The 12,794-nt window shown below is 40.9% G+C and overlaps 2 protein-coding genes across 2 annotated transcripts; both read right to left on the reverse strand.

Annotated features, from left to right (window-relative positions):
- Positions 1–975, reverse strand: LOC308576295 (olfactory receptor 5G9-like; the record flags this gene model as incomplete). The annotated part of the gene is made up of 1 exon (XM_081175495.1): positions 1–975. One exon carries the CDS (start codon positions 973–975, stop codon positions 1–3), a length of 975 nt encoding a protein of 324 aa, XP_081031621.1.
- Positions 976–7,719: 6,744 nt separating this feature from the next.
- LOC308572989 (olfactory receptor 5AP2-like) lies at positions 7,720–8,829 on the reverse strand (the record flags this gene model as incomplete). The annotated part of the gene is made up of 1 exon (XM_081169611.1): positions 7,720–8,829. One exon carries the CDS (start codon positions 8,827–8,829, stop codon positions 7,882–7,884), a length of 948 nt encoding a protein of 315 aa, XP_081025737.1. The 3' UTR covers positions 7,720–7,881.
- Between the last annotated feature and the right edge of the window lie 3,965 nt (positions 8,830–12,794).

Here is a 12,794-nt window from a genome sequence, read left to right on the forward strand (position 1 = left end):
TTATTGCATAGGAAGATTTTTCCCTCTGGCCAGTCGCCTCACTGCATCTTTCACTTCTTTGTTTCTGAAGCTGTAGATCAGAGGGTTCAGCATGGGAATCATAACTGTGTAGAACATAGAGACCATCTTGTCCTCATCAGCTGAAGACATAGAGCTGGGACGCACATATATAAAGAAGAGTGTCCCATAAAAGATAGACACTACCGTGAGATGGGTTGAGCAGGTGGAGAAAGCTTTGCGCCTGCCCTTGTTGGAGCGTATTCTCAGGATGGCCACGAGGATGTAGATATAGGAGACAATGATAATTGACGTACTCACAATGCCAAAGGTACAAGATAGACCAAAAAGCACCCCCTTGTTGAGTCTGGTATCTGAACAGGAGAGGGATATGACTGCAGGGATGTCACAGAAGAAATGGTTGATCGTATTGGTGTGACAGAAGGTGAGTTGAAAAGTTAAGGTTGTGTGTGTTGTGGCATTTAGTACTCCTAAAAGGTAGGGGGCGATTATCAGCTGGGTGCAAATTCTGCGTGACATGATTACTGTATAAAGAAGTGGATTGGAAATGGCCATATATCGGTCGTATGCCATTGCTGCCAAGAGGAAACACTCAGTGGCTAAAAAGAGTCCAAAAAACCACATCTGTAGAGCACAGCCAGTCAATGAGATAGCTTTCCTTTTCATGACAAAATCCATCAGCATCTTGGGAGTGACAACAGTCGAGTAGCAGAGGTCTACAAAGGATAAGTTGCTAAGGAAAAAGTACATGGGGGTGTGGAGTTGCAAGCTAATCCTGATTAAAATGATCATCCCAAGGTTGCCAAGTAGGGTGATAAGGTATACTGCTAGAAAAAAAGTGAAAAGAGGGAACTGAAGTTTTGAAGAGTCCGTGAATCCCGAGAAAACGAATTCATGTATTGTAGTATGATTTTCCACAGCCACTTCTTCCTGCACTGTGGTGGAAAACAACAACATTGTATTATGTGGATCTCTCCCCTCTTCCTATTATAGCATGACTCCCCTTTTCAATTATTATTATTATTATTATTATTATTATTATTATTATTATTATTATTATTATTAACTGGAGGAGGAAAACCTATTGCTCCTTGAACTTCTATCAGCCCCAGCCAGTGTGCCAAGTGGTGAGGTGATTATGGTGACTGGAGATTTGGAGGGCCAAAAGTTGTGCACATCCCTGTTGCAAACAATGCAAGTGGCATGATTTTAGAGCTGCATTTGGAGGGTGGTTTTAACACTAGTGTAAGATAAGTATTTGTGCATGTGTAAAAAGAAAGAAAGTGGCACCGGCAGCAGTTTTGGGGGAAATGTTAAAGCTGAGGGGTTAGTTTCACCTCAAAGTACCTTTCTAGTACATGCATCAGAATCATTCTGCTTTCCATGCTAGGACAGCTATGTGCATTTTGAACTGCTTAATAGGTATATGCAGTGTGATGTCCTCCTTGATATTTGAACAACAGCGCAGTCTTTTGCTTAAGGGCCCAACTAGATGTGATACTAAAGGTATCACTATGTTCCATGCATTATTTTTAAAGGCAAAATTGCAGCTGCAGAGCTAAGGGAGGAGGAGAGGAAGGTGAAGACCACAGTGTGTGGCAGAGTTACCCCTTTCTTCCCACATTGTAGTCTTTGACAAGCTTCCCACCCCTCCCAATGAAGCTGCTATTAGCCCTGCTGGAGGATGACTAATATGTTGGAGAAAATTCCATTGCCCTTCTTCAAATGATCTCTTTCTTATGCCTGTTTATGAAGAAAACATTTTCACTCATAAACCATTTGCTTGGTTAACTCAAAATTAGCCCTGGACTTCTTTTTGTTTGAGTTAGTTGTAGACAAGGGTTCAGCATCATGAATCATGTTTTCAGTATCAGTGGCTGCTACTAAAAAATATTTTAAAAATGGTTTGTTTCAATGACTCTTTGGGGAGAGTGTAAAAATGGTCTGATAGATAGCTGCTGGGTTCCTAGAGAGGGAAGCTTGACAGAGAAAGAAGTTTGCGTTTATATCCTCATAGAGAATTACCCTCCTGTGTTTCTAATGTGGTTGACCTGGGGCATCTTAACCGAATGGGAAGAGCAGAGAGGAAGGAGTGGCCAGAAGGGTGAAAAGATCTTTCCCTTTTCTTCTCATCTGACTTGGCAGGTCAGGGCGAAGAATGAAAGGATGCCTGGAACAGGCAATGGATGTATGTGGATACATTGCAAGTCTGTAGTTTAGGAAGTGCAATCTGGCCAAAGCCTAATTTGAAAACTAAAATCTAGAAATACTTTTTAACCTACCCATCCTCTTATGACCTTCAAACACTTTTCCTTTTGCAATTCTTGCCTCTGGTTTGTCCTGTGCATCAAGTTGAATCTCCACTATTTACTCCACTCACTACCACAGGAGCAGCTTTCAGTGATGAGATGAAAAGATGGCTGAATATCATTATGATGCCTACAAATTCTTATGTATCACAGGACTGCTTGTTGTGTGCAACTTAGTATTTCTGAAACTGCTGTTCAGAAGAGACTTCCTATTCTGAGAGTTTGAAACTGGGGATTTTGTCCTCCGGAAGGATCAGATATCAGGTGGGAATTGCAATTATCTTAATGGCTCTCTGTAGAAGAAGTCAATTCCACTGCAAATGTCCTTACAAAGCAAAAACAATACCTACATTCTAAGCGCACAGTGCCAGCACAAATACAGTGGTACCTCGGGTTAAGTACTTAATTCGTTCTGAAGGTCCGTACTTAACCTGAAACTGTTCTTAACCTGAAGCACCACTTTAGCTAATGGAGCCTCCTGCTGCTGCTGCGCCGCCGGAGCACGATTTCTTTTCTCATCCTGAAGTAAAGTTCTTAACCTGAGGTACTATTTCTGGGTTAGCGGAGTCTGTAACCTGAAGCGTATGTAACCTGAAGCGTATGTAACCCAAGGTACCACTGTAGTGTAAAAAGCAGATCTAGACTACAATCCAGTAGAGAGCATAGTACACTTAAGCCCAGTGATATAATAAGAATGTAAGATGTCTGTGCTGGATCAGACCAAAGGTCCACTCAGTCCAGCATCCTGTTCTCACAGTGGCCAACCAGAGGGCTATGGAAAGCCCATAAGCAAGACGTGAGTCTATAGCCATCTCTCTACTTGTGTAAGTAGAAGTGTGACTTCTATACTTCTATTGCTGGATAATGGTGCTGCAACCTAGGTTTCCAGATACAGGTCCATTTCACTGTATGGGACAAAGTCATCCAGTGGCTGTAGCATCTGCCACTCTCCAAAGCTGTTATCCCCTGAAGATGTTCTACACCCTGCAGAAGCAAAAACCCAGATTCCCTTTACCTCCTTGGAAAAATAGTTGGGGTAAATTTTTATCAGAAAAACTGTCAGAGGTGAAAGGGTTAGGCAAGTCCCCCCCCCCAAAGTTGTCTTCCACTGCCCACTGAATCCTCTGCATCTGTATTTGATTATCAAAGAAAATATGGGAAGAAACTTAAGTTAGATTAAAATTTAATGTATATGCCAATTTTTCCACAATAAAGGCACAAAACAGAAACCACAATACGTTACACATAATGTAAATATCAATGAGTATTTCGTAACAACATATCAGCAATTTCATTTCCCATATATAATGAGTTAAAGAAAAATGTTTAAAAACACTTTTGCTAAAAAAACCAGAAGTCTTTTTACTGGGTATAGTAGGTGAAGAGATACCAAGAAAAGATTAAAGACTGTTCATGTATGCAACAACAGCAGTAAGAATCCTTTTAGCCCAAAAATGGAAACAACAAGTACCAACGAAAGAAGAGTGGCAGATGAAAATGATGGACTTTGCGGTACTGGCGAAGCTGAAGGGAAAAATATGAAACCAGCATGATCAAGTATTCCAAAAAGACTGGAGTAAATTTATACAATATTTGAAAGACCATTGTAAGTAATTAGCAACACTAGTAGGGTTACCTGAGGACTTGTAATGAGATTTTTTTTTACCTTTCTACATTTATTTAAACTTTGAGGTATTTTGTAATGAGTTATATTTGAATTGGAAAATATATAAAGTGCTGTGATATAAAGTGCCAAGAGGTGGGAGGGAAGGAAGTCGACAGGCTCTAAAGAGCCAAAGAAGGAAAATGGATTACAATGATGTGATTACATATGTTTAAATGGAAAATTAATATTTTTTTTTAAAAAAACATACCAGCAATTTCAATAGCAATTACTTTCAAAACATAGTGCATTTCAACTGCAATGTGTAGATAAAACAAACAATCCCCAAACTCAGCAAACATTAAAATGTACATATTCAAAAGTGCTCTCAACAAAATCAGCCCAATCATGGAAATTTCTCGGGCAATTGGTTTGTTAACCCCTCTCACAATTACATTGACTCTCCCCATCTCTCACCTGCATGAGACCCTGGAGAGACCCTGCCTGCTAAAGCAGATAGTCTTGGACCATTTGGAGAAATATTCTGGTCAGCTGCCTACATTCCCGTTGTGTAGAATATGGATGCTATCTTGAGTTCTACTGATGAGGTGGTATGAAAGAACAGGAACATGAAATTTAAAGTTGTTCACAAGCAGTTCCTTGAAACTACTAGACCAAGTTAGTCACAAGGATCTCAAAACCCATTGCGATGGGACCAAGTTGTGACAAACTTTAGCAGAACTGGGGGTTTCATATAAACCATGGATGGGGAACTAGATCGAGTCAGCAGGTTGGATCCCTCATCCCCTCAACCCTGTGGACCCAGATGGCTGGGTTGTCAGGTGACTGGCATCTGTTAATGTTCAAAGGAGGTTACTGTAACTGCCAATCTGCTCTAAACATTTGTGAAGTTAGCCCAGAGACCAAAGGTAGACCTCTAATTCTTTCAGTCTGGCTCATGAGACTCTCTCCAGGATGCACCTTTTCTCCCCTGGGCTTCACCCTGTTCCACATGCTTTTGTCTTGGTGGAATGCATCCTTGAAGTATGATAATGCCTCTTGCTTGCCTGGATAATGTATAGAGAGATATGCACGGTGTTGTAGAAATCTCTGACTTTTGCATGGCTGGATAATACAGCTCACTATATAAAGGTCATCCTGTCTACTTTTCCTTTAAGCCCTGCCCACCATTGGCAGATGGACCCCAGAAGGTTGCCCACAGGGAAATGTAGTTGTTGAGCTGAAAAATGTTCCCCACCCCTGATTTAGGAACACAAGCCAGCTTCCTAAACTGCCTTTTTCCTTAGGCGTCCTGGTTTCTAGCCAACAGTTTTTCATGAAACTCTCAATGCCTTTCAAATTCTTTCAGTGCCATGTAAATCAATCTCCCCAAAGCTTGTTCTAATCTTAAATCACCACTTCTTGAATGTTTAAACCAGATTTTAGCCCCATAACATTATAACAGACTCATTTCCTCATCCTGATTAACCTATTAACCACATGTAACATGCTACCTTCCTGCTATAAATTCTGGTTTATCTCTTATCTAATTGCAAGCCCTAGATGAGGAACCTTGAAAATCAGTGTTTTAGCACCTCAAAAGCTCCTGGGCTTTGTTTACATTCCTAAAAACCTTCCACTCTTCCTTTTACCTAATAAATTTAATTGAAGAGAGTAACAGAATACATGTCATCAATTGAGTTATCTTCGCTCCAACTCTTGCCATATTCTGCCAGGCTGGCCTGGCCAATGGTCAGGGGTTATGGGAGCTGCAAACCAGCAACAACAGGAGGTCACAACGTTGGCTCTCTGATTCATTCTTTCTTTTACATAACTGAATCTATGGGTCCCCCCCCCGTTCTATAGAAAGCCCTTCCCCTTGATCAGCTGCCTCACAGCATCTTCCACCTCTTTGTTCCTCAAGCTGTAGATCAAAGGGTTCAGCATGGGGAGACCTGACTTAAAAATGGAAATAAGGTTCACATCTTTATTAACTTATTAGATCTAAAAAAAAAATAGATAATTTAACTGCCTTCTTCAAAGCCTTATAGTTCAAGGTTAGAACTAGGTGATCGCTCCTGCTGTTTGCTTTCTTTAGTTGACCCCATCCTGGCTCACAACCTTGAATTTGACCTTAAACTGATTATGGCTCATAATTACAGTCCACTTAAGCAAGTGCAAAGAAGGAAAGCTATAATCCTTTGGGATCAATGACTGCAGTGGTTTTGCATGTTTATGTCTGAATCCACATGTGTGTTACTGCTCATGTGACCTCCAACATGCACTTCTATGAGATGAACGAAACCTTCAGCACACAGACAGAGGTGCATTTGTTTAAATGTGTGTATACCCTTCACCTTTATTCCTGATAAATAATTTTCCACAATAAGAAACTCTGAAAAGATCAATTTAATTCAAGAAAAAGACAGACAGTACATAGCTTTTAAACAGTGAATTACTGTCATCAATACATTCACACACTCTATTCCAAAGAATAAAGAAATCCTAAAGGTATGCAAAAGGAAAGTGTTGAAGATCAACAGGAAATAGAGACGGGGCAAAGATTTATACCTTTCCAGAAGACAATCAAGACACAAAGTCAGGATTATGTTTCTGTGCCTTGTTATGTGGATTAAGCCCTCTCCTTCTTCTATCTATACCCTTGCATTTTGGTTCAACAATAGAGGTGTCTCACCTTCTCCTGGTCTGTGCTGCATGGAGATGCCAACTGAGAAAACTGGTTAGAGTTTTATGTTGTGTAAAGATGCAGTAAGATGTTATGTTGCTAACTTGCCATTGAAAATGCTTGAGTATATTTTGAGGTCTCACTATGTGAACAGAAGGGGTTCTAGGAGGGAACTTGCTTGCTCACAAGCATGACTTTACAAATTCCCCTGAAGTGTGCTTATTCCTTACAATGTGCTACCATGCTGTTGTGATATATTGTGGGACGAAGAGGATATTGTGATATATTGTTGGATGACTTTCTGAAAGCACAAGTCCTCTCCCTTGGGTTGGGGTTGCACATCCACTCAAGAGAAGCAAGTGTCATTTATTTGTTTGAAGCCATGGTGACTCCCTAAGGGAACTGATAACCTGACCTTGCTGGCTGTTTTTGAGCTGATTCTTCTTGCAAACCAGGGTGCTGCATGTGATAGGTGGAAACTGTGCTGATGATCAGGGGTAGTATTACAAGGGACTGACTGGAAACCATGCAAGCAGGAAATGATCCCACACAGATGAACCAGCTGAAAGGTCTAGGCAAGTACATCTCATACTGGAAAGCTACAAGGGGCAGGATTGGGTAAGAATCTCTTCATAATCTGATGCCACAGGGTGCTAACCACTGTATCCTGCACTTTTCTTCCCACAAGAGGAAGCTAACCTAGCCAAGCATCCCTATAATACCCCATAGGCCCTTCTGCAGATCCCTCAAGAATATATCACAGAGCTCAAGGGAAGTAGGCACTTCATCATCTATGAAGAAGTGAGGCAGTGAGTTTATTTATTTAATTCATGAATTTATAGGCCACACATTCATAAAACAACATAACAAGGTGGAATACAACATGCAAAAGCAAGGTTAACAAAGATATCCATTTAAAACATCAATAAATACTGATCGGATTATAAAGGAAATTAATGTTCCCAACAAGGAAGACTTCAAGAGACATCTGAATGAAGGAAGGGAGGAATTCCGTTGAATCTCTGCAGGCAAGTATGGTAATACCATGGGTCAGGGCCTGCCACATTAAAATCTCTATCCCTAGTGGTGACCAACCAACCAAACCTCAGGGATATGGGGAACCAACAGAAGTTCTCAGATGGAGGATCTTAGTGCTTGCTGTTTTGATGACAATGATGTCATGCTAGCCCTGCCAAAGACTTGCATGTAAGAGGAGCACTGATCTCACAATTATCACCCACCTGGAAGCACCCAAAGTGCATAATTTATGCCTCAGCGGAAATACCTTTCTTCCTCACGATCCTTTTCAGAGCCGCCTTCACCTCCTTATTCCTCAGGCTGTAGATCAAAGGGTTCACCATGGGGATCACCACTGTATAAAAGACAGCAGCAACTTGGTCTTGGGCATCAGCGTCACTTGAGGTAGGCTTCAGATAGATGAAAAGGATAGTGGTATAGAACAAGGTGACAGCCATCATATGGGAGCCACAGGTAGATAAGGTTTTCTTGCGTCCCTCAGATGAGCTGATCCGACGGATGGTGATGAGGATGTAGATGTAAGAGATGAGGATGGTGAGGAATGAACAGAGACCTATCAGGGAAGAGATCACAAATAGCAGGATGTGGTTGAGCATTGTGTTGGAGCAAGCAAGCTTCAGTATTAAGGGTACATCACAAAAGAAGTGGTTAATGACATTAGAGCCGCAGAAAGGAAGGCGGAAGGTGGTGTTTGTGTGTATCATGCCATTGGCACACCCCGCCAGGTATGAAGCCAGTACAAGCCAAATGCAGACCTTCCTAGACATGACAACTGGGTAAAGCAACGGGTTGCAGATTGCTACATAACGGTCATAGGCCATGGCTGCTAGCAAGAGACACTCTACAGTGGCAAAGACAGCATAGAAATAAAACTGGGCAGCACAGCCAGCGAACGAAATGGCTTTCTTCTCAGCCAAGAAATCTGCCAGTGTTTTGGGGACGATGACAGTGGAGTAACAGAGATCTGAGAAGGACAGGTTGCTGAGGAAGAAGTACATGGGTGTTTGAAGGTGGCGGTCAAGGTGAATCAGTGCTATCATCCCGAGATTTCCCAGAAGAGTGATCGCGTAGATGGTCAGAAACACTGCAAAGAGGGAAATGCGGAGCACTGGGTTGTTTGTGAATCCCGCAAGAATGAATTCTGAAACTGTGGTTTGATTCCATTGGGCCATCATAACAGAACACAAAACCTGTAAAACAGTGGAGAGAAACAATGGTGATGTCTTAAACTTGGTTGAAAACTAACACTAACTTAACTATTGCTGCTACAGACCATACCTGTCATCCTCCTAATCATCCTGTATGATGGAAAATGTGGGAAATGGATATGCAAATTTAGGGATTTTAAAAATGTATATATTCTTTACTGAAAAATAAAAAGTAATGTGGATATAATGTATTTCTTGAGCATTTTACATCAGTTTAGATGAACGTTGGATAAGTGATGCATAAATGTTGGCAGGTGCCTGTCATTTCCCTAGGCAGGAAACAAAATGCTAAGCTTGTGTGTGCATTCATTTATTTATTTTACATCATTTGCATACCAGCCAGTTAGCAATGTCCTCTGGATGGTTAACAATAAAAGTTAACAATGACCAACAAGAAACTCTAAAAGAAAACAGAATAAAACTACAGTACAAAAAAATAACACAACTAACTAGAACTAGCAAGAGCAAAATATACCTTAACACACACAATCATAAAGCACTAAGAAGTATCAGGATCATAAAGATACACTTCCTGAGTGTGAAAGACCAAAGGACTCAATTCTAGCTTGATCAGGCATTTAAATCTTCAGGATTTTATCCAGCTAAGCTACCGGGGCCATAGATTTCCATAGGTCATCTGCTCTCTGATTAAAGTTGGATGCTACCTTTGATCTTTTAAAACATTGTTAAGGCAATAATATTCAGTATCAGTATGCAAATTTAACATGTTTACACCATTTGGTTTGCAAGGTAATTTTTGCCAACCCATGCTTACCTGGTCTTTGTCTGATGTCATATGTGAAACTGAGCATGGAGCTAGGAAAGAGGTGGCTGGACAAAAAATGGGGTTTGCAGGCATCTGCACAAAGCTCAGCCCTTGCCTAGAGCTGAGTGCTGTGCTTTGAAACCCCAACAACCACCTGGTCGTCGGGGCTTCAAAGCACCACACAGGGCTCTGTGCTGAGCTTTGGAGTCCTGGTTATCATCTGATCATGGGGGCTTCAAAGTACTGCACAAGGCATGTCTGCACCTGCAAGGCTTACTTTCAAAGCATGTGGGTCGAATGTGGCTCATGCGGGTGGGGGAGATTCAGTTCTGGCTTGTTTTATTTATTTATTAAATATATATATATGTGCTGCTATATTATTTAATTCAAAGCAGTTTGCAATGATATCTATATATAATAAAAACACTGACACTAAAATTTGTTGGCCAGATCCAGTTCCTCAACCCTGTTTTACAACTTCTTTCCTCCCCTTCAGTTCTTACCTTCCCTTTGTAAGAATCTGTTACTCAGAACCTAGGAAACATACTTCTGCTCTTAAGGGAACAAATCCTCCTCTACATTTGGGAACTCAATTCTCCCTGTTATACCATACAGTTTCCAGTCTGAGCAAAGGAAACAAATGCATGCATATGACTTTGCAGTGTGCCAGTGAGGAAATTCAACCCTGGAGTCCATTTTAACTGCTGAATGAGTTACAGTGGTACTTTGGGTTAAGAACTTAATGCATTCTGGAGGTCCATTCTTAACCTGAAACTGTTCTTCACCTGAGGTACCACTTTAGCTAATGCGGCCTCCTGCTGCCTCTGTGCCGCTGTCACACGATTTCTGTTCTCATCCTGAAGCAAAGTTCTTAACCCAAGGTACTATTTCTGGGTTAGCGGAGTCTGTAACCTGAAGCATCTGTAACCCGAGGTACCACTGTAATAGGCTGATGTGCTAATGGAAGCTAGTCCCCCTATCCTTCCCACATGGGTGTCCTCTAATTTGCCTTGCAGGGTTGAGAGAACACTCAGAACAGTGTATGGGGGGAAAGGGGGGAACATTCCTTTGGACAAGCAGAAGGGCTTGCACTGATCAGAAAATCAAGTTAGTGCAATGTTCTACCCAAAATCTACAACTTTGCTTTCTAAGGAAGATACTTAGATATAACAAAACAGAGTCACTCACTAATCTGACTAGAATTGGTGCTCTAACTTTCCTCAGATTTCTGCCTCCATCACCTGGCAGATTGTGTAAGGGCAAATTGCTGTTTTCTTTGGTCTTGCTAAAGAAATATTTTCAAACTACATTACCTCTTTAGGTTGTTATTCTAGAGCCAGTATCAGAGATATTTAAACTTACCAGGTTGTGTTCTTGTCTGGTTCTGAGATCTTCCCTTATGGGCTGAGTGTTTTGGTTATTCCTGCACTGATTTTGGGTTCTAGTTCTGGGCGTAGCATCTTTGTCTCTTCTATGGAAAGAAATTCTCCCTTCGCTCCATGCTTTTCTACCTCTACCCAGTCATAAATTTCTGAAATCTCTGCATGCAAAGCAAGCTGCTTCCTACATATGGCATTGCATCCCATAGACAGGAGCCTTTATATTGAGAATTTGCAGCTTGGGGACCTGTTCCCTGAGGATTTTCTGGTCTTAGAAGCACACAGGGGCAAAACTGTCGGAGTGACAGTCAGTGATTAGTCTGCTTATATGGAGATGAAAGGAAAACAAATTAAATGTCCAGGTTTGATTTTGGAAACTTCAGCTAGTTCAGACTGCAGCTGCCAGAACTCTGAGGGGACTGAGGTGCTTAGATTCTGTTAACACCATGACTGTACTGGTTGATGCTTTAATTCCAAGCCCAATTCAAAGTGCTGGTTTTTATCTTCACATTTTAAAATGGTTTGTGCCCAAGCTATTTCATGGTCTTCCTGCACCCATATCAGCCTGCTTGCACACTGAGATCTACAACAGAGACCTTCCTTGTGTGCCCACTACCTAGATCAGTGAGGCTGATCTACAAGGAAAAGGGCCTTTTTTGTGGTGGCCTCATGACTTTCAAACTCCCTGTCAGTGGACAGGCTCCCATGCTACAAGCCTTTCAGAAGACCATGACATGACATATTTATGATTGATGTTTAATGCTCTGGATTGTGGCTTGTTATTGCTCTACAAGATGTTTTAATTGACTGACTGAAATTTTTTATTGGCTGTTATCTTGTGGGGAGGGATGGTTGAAAATTTTATTGTTCTAGCCTATCTTGGATGGGCATTTATTATTTAAATTTGTATGCCGCTGCTTCATATAAATTTGCCCAGGGGGGTTCACAACAGAACAACAAAAATGCAAATCATTACATCACTACAATGCAAAGCAAATACAAAATCATTTCAAAGCATAACAGCAAGCTAACAAATAGCTCAGTTTAAGTACTAGGAACACTTTATTTCTGAAGTCATCATAAAAGAAATAATCAGTTAATAACAAATATGATAAACATTTCAGCATGACAACAATAATATAACCAGCAACCACTGTGTGGCAGTACTATACCAAATGATACAAAAAAACCTAACCAAGTGTATAAAAAGTTTCAGTAAGGCTGTTTTTAAAGAAGTGAACACATTTCCTAGCAACTTATAAGATACAGAGCAATTAAAATTGATAAATACAAAGCAATGAATAAAGGATGTTTAACAGAAAGTAGCCAATTAAAGTATCTAATTTAGAAAAGAGGTAGTGAATCTTTGGCCTTTCGGTTGTTGTGGAACCACCACTCTCATCAGCCCCAGTCAGCATTGTCATGGTTAGGGATGATGGGAGATGTAGTCCTGTTCTATCTGGAAGGTCACAGGTTTGCCTGTTTTAGAGGTACTGCTACTGTATTGGTGATATTATATTGAACTGCTGCCCTCAATGTGCTGTTAGGTACTAAAAACTATTTAGATCAGTGATCACTTGCAAAACCAGTGTGTGTGTTCCTAATGCATTGTGATGCTACTTATAAATAGGAATTTGAGAACATTCCACCATTAAGAGAGAGTGTACCATGTAAATATAGACTCGGGATGAATGAATCAGTCTACTTTCAATCTCTTTCTGTTTTCCATCTAATTTCTACATATTTTTTTTTAAAAAGCATAAGTAAAGGTAAAGGACCCCTGGACG

Source organism: Podarcis bocagei (assembly GCF_964188305.1).
Source record: "Podarcis bocagei genome assembly, chromosome: 1".
Lineage (NCBI taxonomy): Eukaryota > Metazoa > Chordata > Lepidosauria > Squamata > Lacertidae > Podarcis > Podarcis bocagei.